This window comes from Myotis davidii, unplaced genomic scaffold (genome assembly GCF_000327345.1).
Source record: "Myotis davidii unplaced genomic scaffold, ASM32734v1 scaffold384, whole genome shotgun sequence".
NCBI lineage: Eukaryota > Metazoa > Chordata > Mammalia > Chiroptera > Vespertilionidae > Myotis > Myotis davidii.
The window spans coordinates 493,925-509,379 of record NW_006295385.1 but is presented as its reverse complement, the minus strand read 5'-3'; the positions used below and the strand labels follow the sequence as shown (position 1 = coordinate 509,379).

At 39.5% G+C, this 15,455-nt stretch overlaps 1 protein-coding gene across 14 annotated transcripts in view; it reads right to left on the bottom strand.

Moving 5' to 3' along the window:
• The window catches only part of ST7 (suppression of tumorigenicity 7), a 240,475-nt gene that overhangs the window by 20,186 nt on the left and 204,834 nt on the right, over window positions 1–15,455 (bottom strand). For 12 of the 14 annotated variants that reach the window (XM_006770007.2, XM_015567992.1, XM_006770008.2 and 9 more), the window contains one exon: window positions 3,707–3,857. The exons of 1 other annotated variant lie outside the window; for it this stretch is intronic. In XM_006770007.2, coding sequence (XP_006770070.1) covers window positions 3,707–3,857 — 151 coding nt within the window. Of the gene's footprint in view, window positions 1–3,706; window positions 3,858–15,455 lie in introns of those variants that run through there. One more of the 14 variants, XM_015567999.1, reaches the window with a different exon arrangement.

The window sequence follows — 15,455 nt, the reverse complement described above, 5'->3', positions numbered from 1 at the left end:
GCAACTTAAGCTCCCAGTCTCTCCTTTTTTTCTTTTATTCTGGGATTTATTTACCTTCTATAATTGAAAATTTGTTGCTATCACTGGAGCTGAGAGCTATTCCTGCTCACTCCAGCTCTGAGGCCACGGCCTGCTGAAAGCAGGTATCTGTGGTTTGTTTAGCTTCTATAATTTAAACTTTGTTGCTTTCGGAGCTTAGAGCCAGGCTGCGACAGGCAGGGAACCTTGGCTTCCTCCATCACTGGAGCAAGCAAGCCTCCTGCTCGCTTCAGCTGCGTGGCTGCTGGCCGCCATCTTGGTTTGCGGTTAATTTGCATATCACCCTGATTAGCCAATGGGAAGCATAGCGAAGGTACGGTCAATTACCCTTTTTGTCTTTTATTAGATAGGATGATTAACCTTATAAACACTAGGAAGGGAGTAAGTATACAGCCTGTAAGTAGTTATGTAGAAGTTGAGGGCTTATGCAAATGTTTCAAAGATAACTGGTCCTCTTATCCTTTTTCTATGTAGGAAAGGCATAACTAGTTGATATTATAGAAAAGAGGAGTGAAGGTAAAATGAACTTAGGTTTATATTGTGGCTCCACCAACAATGGCTGCATGACATTCAACAAGTCATTCTACTCAATTTTTCTGTTCCTCTCTTTTTTAAAAAAAAAATTTACTGATTTTTTACAGAGAGGAAGGGAGAGGGATAGAGAGTTAGAAACATGGATGAGAAGAAACATCGATCAGCTGCCTCCTGCACACCCCCTACTGGGTATGTGCCTGCAACCAAGGTACATTCCCGTGGCCAGAATTGAACCTGGGACCCTTGAGTCCGCAAGCCAACACTCTATCCACTGAGCCAAACCGGTTAGGGCTCTGTTCCTCTCTCTTGTTTTTTTGTTTTTGTTAATCCTCACCAAGGAATATTTTCCACTGATTTTTTTTTATAAAGAGTGGAAAGAAGAGGAGAGACAGAGAAACGTTTGACATGAGAGAGACACAGCAATTGGTTGCCTCCTGCATGCACCCCAAGCAGGGCTGGGGATTGAGCCTGCAACCGAGGTACATGCCCTTGACTGGAATTGAACCTGGGACCCTTCATTCCATAGGCCAATGCTATCCACTGAGCCAAACTGGCTAGGGTTGTTTCTCTCTTGAGCAACCAAGATGGACAACTCTGCCCTGCCTGACTAGAACTTTACCAGAAAGAATGCATGACATGATGGAATTGCAAACCCTCTGTAGAATTACCCAGTTCTACAAACACTCTTCAAGATCTTGGTGCTCCACAGGCACTTGGTAGCCAGTAGCACTCTCACAGGTCTCTTTTGGAAAACTGAAATGCAGTGTAACTTCCCTGGAGTGATTCCTATTGGTCGGTAAGAACCAAGCGCAGAATTTCCCTTTCCTATAGGTCTCTCGTTCCCTTGCCATACTGTTTTACATATAAAAATTCATCTTTTTTTATGCTAATAATTACATTCCCTTGTTTGCTTTTGGAACTCACTGTGTCACATCACATTTCTTGAAATCTCATTGTCCTTCCTGTTGATTCAAAGCATCTGTCCATTGTTAAATGATAATATGGGTAACTAATTTCCAAACAGAATTTCCAGTTAGTTCTCATAGAATTTCTTTTAGTTATGCCATTCCTAACAGCATCTCTCTCACTTCTTGCCCCTGTGCACCCTTTTCGATCTTTTCTATAGAACTGACAACTTTTTTTCAATTGGATCCAATTGATAAGCTTTTATTACTATGTTTCCAAAATGCCGATGTAGGAATATGTTCTTGTTTGGTAAGTCAATCTGTGCATTTAATTTATCCACAACTAGGTTGAGGCTTCTCATGTTCAATCTTGTTGGGATTTTTCTGTTTGTTTTTTTGGTGTGTGTGTGTGTGTGTGTGTGTGTGTGTGTATGTGTGTAAATAGAAATTCCTTTTGTCTTATTTGGGTAGAACATTTTAAATGCAACAATAACCGAAGCCAAGGGGGACTGTACATGTGCCCACACATGCCTGAGTAGAGTGTGCTGTCCTAACACATCCAAATACCAGCACCAGAACACCTGGAATATGTTAATGCACTTACAGAGTGGGTGGGGTAGAAGCATCAATCAAATCAACATCCCTCATCTTATAAATGGTAAATTATCTAGGTAGACCAACTATTAATTCTCTAAAGAAATAGTTTCAAAACAACTAAACAAAAAACTTTCAATCAACTTGAGTCCCATCCATTTCTATAAACTCACTTTTACTCCATCCCATTTGGCTCCTCCCACTGCTGCCCTCTTCCTGCTCTAATTTAGATTCCTATTAGGTTAGGGAAGGACAGGAAGAGGGAAGAGCAGATTATAAAAATGAAAATGGAAGCAGCTAAGACAAACAGAGTTAAAGGGATTAAAGAGACATTAAAGTTTAATAAAGCTGATAAGAGTAGGGAGGAACTACGAAAAAATTAACAGAAGACTCTAATATTTGTTTTGTTTCCCCAGGAAAGGAGGAAAAAACCTCATTCTACATATCAAACTTGTTTTGCTTAAATTAGTGATAACAGAGTGTCAAAACACATATGTCCAGTAATCCACAGTCTTGGGTTTTTCCCTTTAATTTACATTCTCCCAGTGTCCTTGCTGGCCCAATTCTTCAAGGCTTGGTTCAATCTCACATGATCCATAAGGTTACACATGACCACTCCACCCCAAAGACTTTCTCCCTTCTGAAGAACCACTGGGCAGCTGCTACTGGTTACTAAACCGAATTAGACAAGAACTTCTCCAGGGCAGGGGCACATCTCACCCACATCAGAGCCTCTTCTTATACAGAATGATGGGAGCTAATCACAGCCATCCTATATAATGAAAGCCTAATATGCTAAGTGTCCAACCGTTCAACTTGTTCAACTGTTCAACCAGTTGCTATGATGCACACTGACCACCAGGGAGCAGATGCTACAACTGGTAGGTTAGCTTGCTGCTGGGATCCGGCCCATCAGGACTGGGCGAGATGGGCCGGACACACCCTGGAGTCTGCCTGCAGTCCCTCCCCAGCTCGGATCGTGCACTGGTGGGGTCCTTCGGCCCTCTTGCAATCCGGGATCCCTTGGGGGATGTTGAAGAGCCGATTTCGGCCTGATCCCCGCAGGCCAGGCCAAGGGACTCCACTGGTGCACGAATCCGTGCACCGGGCCTCTAGTCTAACATAATCTGCCACCGAACACCAGGGTCCAATGGCCATTGCTCTTGTTCTGAAGCAGAACTGCTGCTCATTTGTGTTTGGCCACCTGACTCTAGTAAAGGAGAACTGTGGCTCATTAGCTAACCCATCCAGAAAGTCCACTGAGAAGTGGTAATAAGAGTCCAGCACAAGACCTAACACCAGGCCAAAGATTCCCACAATGGCATGGGGTTGTCCAAGTTTCCAAAGAGGGTTTTCAGCTGGTAGGATCCTCCTATGCTGGAGCATCCAGACTCATCGCATATGCTGTAGAAACTTGCCTTTTTGAGCTGCTGAGATGGCATCACCATAGTAACACCCACCACCACCAAGGAAACGGAGAGCCTGAGTAATTAACCATCTCACAGTGATGAATACACAAAGAGGAACAGCTATTGATGTGCAAATCATTATTCATCATGGACAATCAGGGTAAACACAGTTTTAGCATCTTTTCATGCTCTTAAAAAATGTTTCAAAAAAAGAAAATTACTTACTGCCTTCCCACGTACAATGCAAAAGATTCAAAGCCCCTTCCACCCTCTTCCAGTGTGCCAGGTGAAAGAACGCATATGCTATTGCTTCACTGTCCCCTCTCTTCAGGATATGTTCTGGGGGTAGAATTAAGCTTTTCATTTCTAGTAGGTACTGAAATAAAAAAGCAGGAGACAGATGGATTAATACACAGTCATTTGGAATTCAATACTGAAAACAGAAAGCTTGATTTTCCTAAAGCCACCCTCATAAGCATTTCATCAAACCTGCAATCCCATTACTACATTTGAAGGCAACAACTAAAACATCCAGCCATCCAAAGTTTGCTGATAGGTAATTAGACTTGTACTAGTTTACCACAGTGAAGATCAGAGGTTTTAAGGCTCTGATACTGTAAACAAAGAGATAAATATAGACAAACAACAAAAAGGAAAATTTAGAAGATGCAATAATTTGGCCTACTAGTATAATTTTTTACCAAAAAATGATGATAGAGAGATGTGCACCAGAATGAAAATATATAAAATGGACACATGAAGGTTAAGAAACTATATAACTAAGCCAGCTGAGCTAGAGAGATTTAAGATTGACTAGCACTGCCCATTACTTTTTCTATACTGGTCTATCAAGGAGAAGGACCCAGTCCTGTGAAAAGCGCCATCCATCACTGCTCAGATGCTGGAGGGAAGAAGGGTAGCAGCCTGAGCATAGGAAGACCCAAGGCAGGGGAGCAGTATACTAGTAGACCCCAAAGTACAATGTTCTTTTAGGTCCTTTCCCAAAGACTGGAGGGCTCTCAGCTTATACCTCTTTACTCCTATCTTCTACAAAGGAGGTGGGTACAGGGCAAGAATGAATATTCTTCCTGGAGGCTCAGAAAACACTAATTGCCCATTTGTAGTTTTTTTGTGTTTAGGACAGAAAGGGAAACAATTTTAGGATGCTATTTTATATTTGAAAATAGTAACTTCTTCCTGCTGCCTGGCCTTCCATTTATTACTCATTAGCTCCCTTCCCCATTTGTTCTCAACACACATATACATACACAACTACCACCAACCACCATCACATGAACCAATGCATTGCCTTTAAAGTGGAGATTAACAAAAATTACAAGTAAACCACAGAACAACCATCATTCAGGACCACCTAAAATCTAGCTGAATGGAAGCCCTTCAACAAGGGATTTAAAGAAGAAGCCACACTGTGACTGGTAGGAGGGGCAGAGATATGGAATGAGCTGGTGCTACACCCATTGTGTGGCAGATAAAAATTAGGAGGGATATCTTGGCTGTGGAGGGCCCCCTGAGGACCAAGGGGTCCCAGGCCTACACCAGGCCTCCCAGCCCAGGGTTCAAGTGCCAGGAAGAGAAGGCCCCATAACTTCTGGCTGTAAAAACCAGCGGGGATCAAGGCTGAGGGAGATAAAGGGCTGCTGGAGTCCCAGGAAGTCCTTCTCAAAGGGCCTGTGCACAGATTACTCGAATTCACTCCCTCAAAGCTCCAGCACCAGGGCAGCACCTTGAAAGAACCAGGGACATATGGGGAGAAACTGGATTGTCTGGCAACAGGGCAAGAGCTGGGTGGAGGCAGTGCAGCTTTCTACCAGAGAAAAGTGCAGGTAGAAGCCATTGTTCCTTTGCTAAGTTTCTCCCCACTACCCCCCAGAGCAAAGAGCTAACAGGCAGGTGCCATATCTGAGTCTCCATCAATCTGGCTCACAATATTCATCCCACCATGGTGAGTCCCTCAGACTGAGGCCCATGCAACTTGTGGGCCCATCAAAGCTGTTTTCAGAGGCGCTTCCATACAACTGGCTTTTATTGCCTCATGCTTCAGACTTCCCTAAAGTCACACAAATAAGCAGCATCTGGCCTTTGTGTACACCATACCTCTTGCTAAGTGGCCCCAGACATGACTCTAGTAGCATCTGGCCTTGGTTTACAGCTTAGCCTCTCTTGGGCAGCTTTAAGTCCAGCACAAGTAGCCCCACCCTGTGACCAATAATCTGAGGCCAATCAAGCCTGAATACAATCAGATTGCAGGCAGAGTGGGTCTCTGGAGGCTTTGAGTTTGCCTTATTTCCTTCTGGGGCCATGTCTAGGAAAAGCAGACCACAGTGCACATCTTGGTCCTTCCCAAAGATACCCAGCCTCAGCACGAGAGCTACAAGCTGTGGACTGCTGATAGCTCTAACCAGGGTACTCAGGGCCAGTCACAAACAGCATCTAACATTGTCCAGCACTAGAGATTGGTAGTATTAGCAGATCTACCTAACACACAGACATAAACCCAAGAGGCAGCCAAAATGGGGTGACAAAAAAGAAAGAAAAGAAAGCCCCAAATGAAATAACAAGAGAATTATCCAGAAGAAGAGCTAAATGAAATGGAGATAAGAAATTTGTCAGACATAGAGTTTGGAATAATAATGGCAAAGATGCTCAATAGCATTTGAAAAGATATAGTAACTATGAAGAATGACACAGTGCTAATATGGAATGCAGTTGAAGGAATACAGGCAGATAAGGAGAAGCTGAGGATCAGATCAGTGAATTAGGCAGACAGGTTATAAAAAATCAGTCAATCAGAGAACCAAAAAGAAAAAATTATAAAACAGGAGGGCAGCTTAAGGGAGCTGTGGGACTGCATAAAACATAACATTCACATCATAGGAATGCTTGAGGAAAAGAAAGTGAGCAAGAGAGAGAGAATGTCTTTGAAAAAATAATAGCAGAAAAGTTCCCTAACCTGGTGAAGGAAAAAGTCACATAAGGTCAGGAGGCACAAAGAGTACCAAGAAAGAAGAATCCAGGCCCATGCTCAGACACATCAAATATTAAAATGCCAAAAATTAAAGAAAAGAGAGAATCTTAAAGGCAGCAAGAGAAAAACAATTTGTTACCTACAAAGGAGTACCCATAAGGCTGTCAGCTGATTTCTCATCAGAAACTTTACAAGCCAGAAGGGAATGGCATGAAGTGGTCAAGGTAATGGAAAGCAAGGATCTGAAACCAAGATTACTATATCCAGCAAGGCTATCATTTAAAATAGATGGTGAAATAAAGAGCTTCCCAGACAAAAGAAAGACTAAACTAGTTTATCACCAAAGACTAAAGGAGTTTATCACGACCAAACCAGCATTGCAAGAAATGCTAAAAGAACTGCTACAATGAGAAGAAGAAATAGAGAGACAAACATAAAGAATTTAAATGGTAATAAATAAATATCAATAATTACCTTACAAGTAAATGGATTAAATGCTCCAATCAAAAGATATAGGATGACTGAATGGATACAAAAACATGACCCAACTATATGCTGTCTACAAAAGACCCACTTCAGAACAAACGACTAAAACAGGATGAGAGGAAAGGGTTGGAAAATTTTTTCCGTGCAAATAGAAACAAAAAGATAAGCTGGAGTAGCAATAGTCATATCTGACAAAATAGACTTCAAAATGAAGGCCATCACAAGAGACAATAAAGGTCACTACATAATACTAAAGGGATTGATCGAACAAGAGACTATAACCCTGTAAAACATATATGCACTCAATTTAGGCATCAGCCTGCGGACTGAAAGTTCCCAGGTTTGATTCTGGTCAAGGGCATGTACCTTAATTGCAGGCACATCCCCAGTGGGAGGTGTGCAAGAGGCAGCTGATAGATGTTTCTCTCTCATTGATGTTTCTAACTCTCTATCTCTCTCCCTTCCTCTCTATAAAAAAGTCAATAAAATATATTTTTTAAAAAATTCTAAAGGATTTTAAGGGAGAGATCCACAGCAATACAGTCATAGCAGGGGACTTTAACACCCTGCTGACTTTGCTGGATAGATCTTTCAGACAAAAAGTTAATAAGGAAACAGATATTCTAAATGACACACTGGATCAGATGGATTTAATTGACATTTATAGAACATTTCACACCAAAGCGGCAGAATATACATTCTTCTCAAGTTCACATAGGTCATTCTCAAAGACAGACCACATGTTAGCACACAAAACAAATCTCTACAGGTTCAAGAGACTGAAATCATATCAAGCATCTTCTCAGATCACAATGGAATGAAATTAGAAACTAACTACAGTAAAAATATTTAAAAACATTCAAACACAAGGAAGTTAAATAGCATGTTATTAAACAATGAATGGGTTACCGAGATCAGGAAATAAATAAAAAAAAACTTCCTGGAAACAAATGAAAATGAACACACAACACCCCCAAATCTCAGGGACACAGGAAAAGCAGTCTTGAGAGGGAAGTTCATAGCTTTACAGGCCTACTCAAAAAACAAGAAAAATTAATAATAAACTATTTCATCCTACAACTTAAAGAATTAGAGAGAGAAGAATAACAAAAGCCTAGAGTAAGTAGAAGGAAAAAAATAATAAAGATTACAGCAGAAATAAATGACACAGAGGCTAAAACAACAATACAAAAAAATCAATGAAACTAAGAGCTGATTCTTTGAAAAGTAAACAAGATTGATGAACCTTTAGCAAGACTCATCAAAAACCAAAGAGAGAGGACCCAAAATAAATAAAATCAGAAGTGAAAGTGGTGAAGTAACAACTGACACCACAGAAATACAAAGGATTCTAAGAAAATACTATGAACAATTATATGCCAACAAGCTGGACAATGTGGATGAAATGGACAAATTCCTAAGAAAATACAATCTTCCAAAACTGAATCAGGAAGAATCAGAAAACCTGAATAAGCCAATAACAACTGGTAACATAGAAGGATTAATAATAAAAAAACTTCAAGCAAACAAAAGCTCTGGTCCAGATGGCTTCACAGAGTTGGTTTCTTGAACCTTCAAAGAACAACTAACACCTATCCCCCGCAAACTATTCCAAAAAACCCAAGAGGAAGGAACACTTCCAAGCTCTTTTTATGAAGCCAGCATTATCCTAATTCCAAAACCAGATAAGGACACTACAAAGAAAATTATAGGCCAATATCCCTGATGGACACAGTTGATAAAATCCTTATCAAAATATTAGCAAAACAGATTTCACAATATAGTAAAAAGATCACACACCATGACCAAGCTGGATTTATTCCAGGTTTGTAAGACAGGCACAATATTTGAAAATCAATACCTGTGATACATCACATAAACAAAGTGAAAGACAAAAATCACATGATCCTATCAATTAGACGACACAGAAAAGGCACTCAAACAAATCTAACTCCATTTTTTATAAACACTCTCAGCAAAGTGGGAATAGAGGAATCATACCACAACATAATAAAGACCATGTATGACAAAGCTACAGCCAACATCATCCTCAATGGGCAAAAACTAAAACCATTTTCCCTAAGAACAGAAACAAGACAGGGATGTCCACTTTCACCACTTTTATTTAACAATAGACATATCTTATAGCAACGTTTACAGGTACATCTCCTAGGACAAAGGAAATTAAAAAGAAAATAAACAAAGGGACTACATGAAAATAAAAAGCTTCTGAACAGCAAAGGAAACCATCAATAAAATGAAAAGGAAGCTCACTGTATGGGAGAACATATTTGGCAATGATACATCCGATAAAGGTTAATATCCAAAATATATAAGGAACTCATACAACTTAATAAAAGAAAGATAAACAATTCAATTTAAAAATGGGCAAAGAACCTAAATAGACACTTCTCCAAAGTAAACACATTGATGGCCCAGAGACATATACGGATGGATAAAAAAGCTGTGGTACATTTACACATTGGAATACTATGCAGCAATAAAAAAGAAGGATCTCTTACCCTTTGAGACAGCATGGAGGGACTTGGAGAGTATTATGCTAAGTGAAATAAGCCAGTCAGAAAAAGACAGGTATTACATGATCTCACTCATATGTGGAAACTAATGAACAAAATAAACTGATGAAGAAAACAGATCCAGTCCATAGAACAGACTATGGAATTTCAGAGGGAGGGCAGGGGTAGGAGGGCGGGTTGGAAGAGATCAACCAAAGAACCAAAGAACTTGTATGCATAAACCCTGGACACAGACAACAGGCTGGTGAAGGCCAGGTGGGCAGAGCGGGGCTGGGCTAGAAGGGGTCAATGGGGGGAAAAAGGGGACATGTACATATGATATACTTTAAACAATAGAGATTTAATTAAAAGCAACAACTATGTATGATGTCAGATGGGTAGGAGATTTATCACTGTGATCATTTAGTAAGTTATATAATGTCTAATCACTGGGGTGTGCATCTGAAACTAATATAATAGTATATGTCCACTATAATTGAAAAATAAAAAGTGGCTAAAAAACAAAACTAAAATAAAATGGAGATTAATAGATGATGGAGGAATATAGAATTAAAATGGGACAAACGCAGCAAGGAAGTGCTATAAGAAAAGATGTTCAACAATTTTAACACCACAAACAATTGTCTGTGGATTTAACTGTTGGTGGGAATTTATGAAAGAGGGTGAAGAATGGGAGAGCCCCGATATACAGAATGGAGATTACGACACCCCTATCAGTGTTTCATTATCATCTCACTGTGGACGTAGGCACTTCGGGCTGCTGGGTGCAGTGGCCTTGAGCTTCCCCTCCTGTTGGCACAGGTGGTGTCAGGGTGCACTGCTCAGCAGGAGCTGGAAGCAAGTCTGGCCTGTTGCTTCAGCAAATAAAACTTTCCTCATTTGGCGTCTGCTTTGTGAAGAAGCCTCAAAGCAGGAAGAGTAAGAAAGTGAGAGGCCTACCCACAGGGCAGCAGAAAGCAGGGACACGCAGCCATCAGTTGGGGGACAGGAAGGAAAGAAGGCCTCCTTCCAGAAAAAGACCGCTTCCCAGGGCGGTTCATGAAAGGTGTTCACTATTTTGATGGGATTTCCTCAAGTATGAGTTCCAAAAGAACTTTTTGTTTATATACCTTTTTAAATTCTACAAGTTACTGCTTTCCTTCTCCATCTTGTTTTAAAACAGCACAGGCAAAAATCTTTTGGAAAAAAATAACAATTTTGAATTACCTAGCAATCCAACTAGCACCCTATTTATCATGAATACAAGCCATAATATAAAGGTGAGTTTTATGTTTAGAGATATTTGACTATCCTCTCGTGATTTTGTCACCATAATAGAAGTCATTAGACTATATGTTGCTACTACCCAGGATGATCTTAAAAGACCCCAAAGGCTATGAGTCATGAGAAAGATATATAATTTGTAAAATGCTACAAATTGTACTAATTGTGTCAGAGTACATTAGAGAAGACCAACTGGTTACTATTAATAATCATCCAGAGAACAAAGGAAAAGAAAAATTTCTTACCTAATAACAGCCCTAGAGTAAGATTTTGATTTCTGAATTCTCTAACAATTTACAGCCACCTTGTCTACTAAATAGTCAATTTTTAAAAAAGGATCATGCTGAGTGAACTTTGAAACAAACTAAATATGAAAACCACTAGCTCATGTGTCCCACATGATACAGAAATATCTTGAAGTCCCTGATAACCAAAAAATGGCTGAAAGAAAAGTGTGAGCTATTATTCTTTTTATTTCCATTATGAGGGAAAGCTTTCCAAGTAATTTCATTAAGCATTTATGAGAAAACTCTTCTCTTGGCCCAAGCAACCTTCAGGTACAGGGACACCTGAGAAGAACTGAGCCTGGTAGCCACCCATTTTTGTAGGCAGATGTTGAAACAAACTAGAAGTGGGTGGGGCTACAATAGATATCATAAAACAAGAATTCATTTAAAAGCATTGCTGGATTTACAATTTGGAAAATAGCAGTGCACGTGTGTGAGACACATGGCTTACCCAGCCTGCAGGCTGAATGTGGTGCATATGGCTTCAAGGACATCATTCACAGCCCCGAATGCGGGCTGTGAGGTAATGTTCTGTTTATCCCCTAAGCTCCCTCTGAGCTTAGCATAGGTAAAATTTTCACATACTGCCTTGTGTTATTTATCCACATGTCTTTCCCCTCAGCTTAATCATAAGATCCTCAAGAGCATGGATCTCACTTCCTAAGAAGTCTCTCAATGAGCATCCTTGGCCTGATCAGCCTCATGAGGCTGACGAGAGCAACTTACCAAGGAAACGTAGCTGCCTTCTCATCACATCTACTTTATGGCAGAAATAGGTTATGCTATAAAGGAGGTTTATATTCCTATACAGTTCCATACAACATGTTGGCTCGAACCAGATGATGAAGACTAATAACAATGTGTTATGTTTTTGGTCAAGCTTAAAGTGGCTGGCAAGGTCAGTTCTCAACATGTGTAACATTTAAATTAGAAAGGCATGGAACATTTCATATCTTACTTGTCAAGTGAAAAATAAATGGAAAAGGGCAGATCCCTATCCACAAGTATGCAGAAATCAATTAGAATAACTGTATCTTATAAATCAGAGAACTCTCTCGGCCTGTCTATAATAAGTAGAGGCCCGATGCACGAAATTCGTGCAAGAGTAGGCCTTCCTTCCCCCAGCTGCTGGCACCGGCGTCCCTCTGGCACCTGGGACCCAGGCTTCCCTCTGGCCGCTGGTAGGCACTTGGGACCCAGGCTTCCCTTGCAGCTCCGGCTTCATCTGGAAGGACGTCCAGTCTAATTAGCATATTACACTTTTATTATTATAGATGACTTGGCTTCTATTAGCTAAGTCTGCACTCCGTCCTATCTTGCCTGCCAACCCATCTCTAACTTCCTTCCCAGATTCTCAAATTGGGCTACTAGATGTTTCGGAAGCAAGTTTTCAAAACCTATTTTTCAGAATCTAGCTTCTTATGCCCAATATAGGAACACAGAAGGAGGAGCTGAGTCGTGCCTAGTTATGGAGGTATTTGAGCAGAGGGTGGTTTACCTGTCAGAAAAGCCCCCGGAGAAATTTGGTCCATCAGAGTCCAGTCTAGATGAATGATCAGATCTTTTCTGTTAAGGTCTTAAAATTCTGTAATAATTTGAGTGAAAATGATCCTGAAGTTATTCTTCATATCCAGGGGAGGGGAATGTCTGGCCCGCAGGCCATATAAGACCTGTGAATTCATTTGGTCTGGCCCTCCCAAGGCATTAAGGGGTGAGTTAACTAAATGTTTGACCAAATATAGCAGGCTAATTTTTTTAAGAGTCATTTATAATTTTATTGAGGTAGCCAAATAACTAAGCAACTCTTAATAGCAGGCTAATGTTTAAGTTGATAATTTTGTATGGCCCTCAAATAATGTTATAAATATACAAATGGCCCTTGGCAGAAAAAAGGTTCCCACCCCTGATATAGATATTAATGCCAAGGAATTAATTTACAGCCAATTATTGAATTTTCATACCAATAAGAGCAGAAGCCATATTAAAGTCATTAGCTAATGTTATAAATATACAAATGATGAGAAAGAACAGGTTAATTAAAATGAGAAAGAACAGGTTAATTAAATTACAGCATAATTAGATGATGGCTATCAAGTTGTTCCCCAAAAGCAGTTAATAGAATATTTTTATGTATGTATGTGTGTGTGTTTATGAGGTGTGGTTTTTTAAACTTATGTTTTAAAAATTAAAAAAAATATTACATAGGTCCTCCTTTTCCCCTCATTAACCTCTTCCAGCCTGCTCCCGTCTCCCCACAACCGCACCCCTCCCCTGCCCTCACCACCCAATTGTCTGTGTCCATGGGTTATGCCTAAATGCATACAATTTCATTAGTTGATCTCTTCCCACCACTCTCCCCTGCCTTCCTCTGAGGTTCAATAGTCTGTTCATGCTTCTATGTCTCTGGTCTATTAGATCACCAGTTTATTTGGTTCATTAGATTCCACATATGAGTGAGATCAAATAATACTTATCTTTCTCTGACTGGCTTATTTTGATCAGCATAATATTCTCCAGGTTCATTCATACTGCTGCAAATGGTTAGGGTTATTTATTTATTTATTTATTTATTTTTATTGTGGTGTAGTATTCCATTGTGTAAATGTACCATAATTTTTTTATCCACTCATCTGCTGATGGGCACTTAGGCTGTTTCCAAATCTTAGATATTGTAAATTGCACTCCTATGAACATAGGGGTCCATACATTCTTTCACTAGGGTTCCCTTTTCTCCACAACTTCACTGATACTTGTTTGTTGATTTGTTGATGATACCCATCCTGACAGGTGTGAGGTGATATCTCATTGTCCTGGTGATTTGCATCTCTTGGATGATTAGTGACTGGGCATTTTCTCTTGGCTTTCTGTATGTCCACTTTGGAGAAGTTTCTATTTAGGTCTTTTGCCCATTTTTAAATTGGACTGTTTGTCTTCCTTTTATTAAGTTGTATGAGTTCCTTATACATTTTGGAGATTAAGCCCTTATCGGATTTGTCATTGGCAAATATGTTTTCCCATGCAGTGGGCTCTCTTGTTATTTTGTTGATTGTTTCATTTGCAGTGCAGAAGCTTTTTATTTAATGTGGTCCCATTAGTTTATTTTCTCCTTAGTTTCCATTATCCTAGGAGATGTATTGGTAAACATATTACTACAAGAGATGTCTGAGATTTTGGTGCCTATCATTTCTTCTAGGACTTTTATGGTTTCATGTTATACATTTAAGGCTTTTATCCATTTTGAGTTTATTCTTGAGTATGGTGTAAGTTGGTTGTCTAGTTTCATTGTTTTGCATGTTCCTGTCCAATTTTCCCCAACACCTTTATTGAAGAGACTGTCTTGACACCATTTTATGTTCTTGCCTCCTTTGTCAAATATTAATTGAGCATAGTGGCTTGGGTCGATTTCTGGGTTCTCTGCTCTGTTTCATTGATCTATATACTGTTCTTGTGCCAGTACCAGGATGTTTTGATTATAGTGGCTTTGTAGTATAACATGATATCTGGTATTATGATTCCTCCAACTTTGTTCTTCTTTCTCAAGATTGCTGCGGCTATTTGGGGTCTTTTTGGTTCCATGTAAATTTCTGTAGTGTTTGTTCTAGATATGTGAAACATGCCCTTGGTATTTTAATAGGGATTGCAGTCAATCTGTAGATTGCTTTGGGTAGTATGGACATTCTACCTCATTGGTAGAATAATGAGGTTATTCTACCAATCCATGTACACAGTATAGTCTTCCACTTGTTTATATCTTCCTCTATCTCTTTTTTCAACATCCTGTAGTTTTCAGAGTACAGGTCTTTTACCTCCTGGTTAAGTTTATTCCTAAGTATCTTAATTTTATTTTGTTGTTGCAATGGTAAATGAGACTGTGTTTGTTTGTCTTTTTAATTTCTCTTTCTGAGAGTTCACTGTTGGTATATAAAAATGCTATAGATTTTGGGGTGTTAATTTTGTACCCTGCTTCGTTTCCGAATTCATTTATTAAAAAAAAAGAAGGCATTCTTACCATTTGCAACAGCATGTATGGAACTAGTAGTTTTTTGATGGATTCTTTAGGGTTTTCTATGTACAGTATCATGTCATCTGCAAATAATGAAAGTTTTACTTCTTCCTTTCCAATTGCCTTTATTTCTTCTTCTTGGTAGAAGAATATTTTTAGCATAATGTTTTCATGATATATTACTAAATAAATAAAGTGTACATAGAGAGTATGATGTTTGTAATAAAAATGTATTTGTAGGCACCAAAAACATTGCAAGGTAATTGACTGAATACTAACAGTGGCTAAATATCTGATTTTATGGGAGATTAATTTCTTTTGCACTTTTCCTATGCTTCCCAAGTTTTCTGTAATAAGCATTTCTTTCTCTCTCTCTCCCCTCTTCCCTTACTCCCTCCCTCCCTCTCTCTCT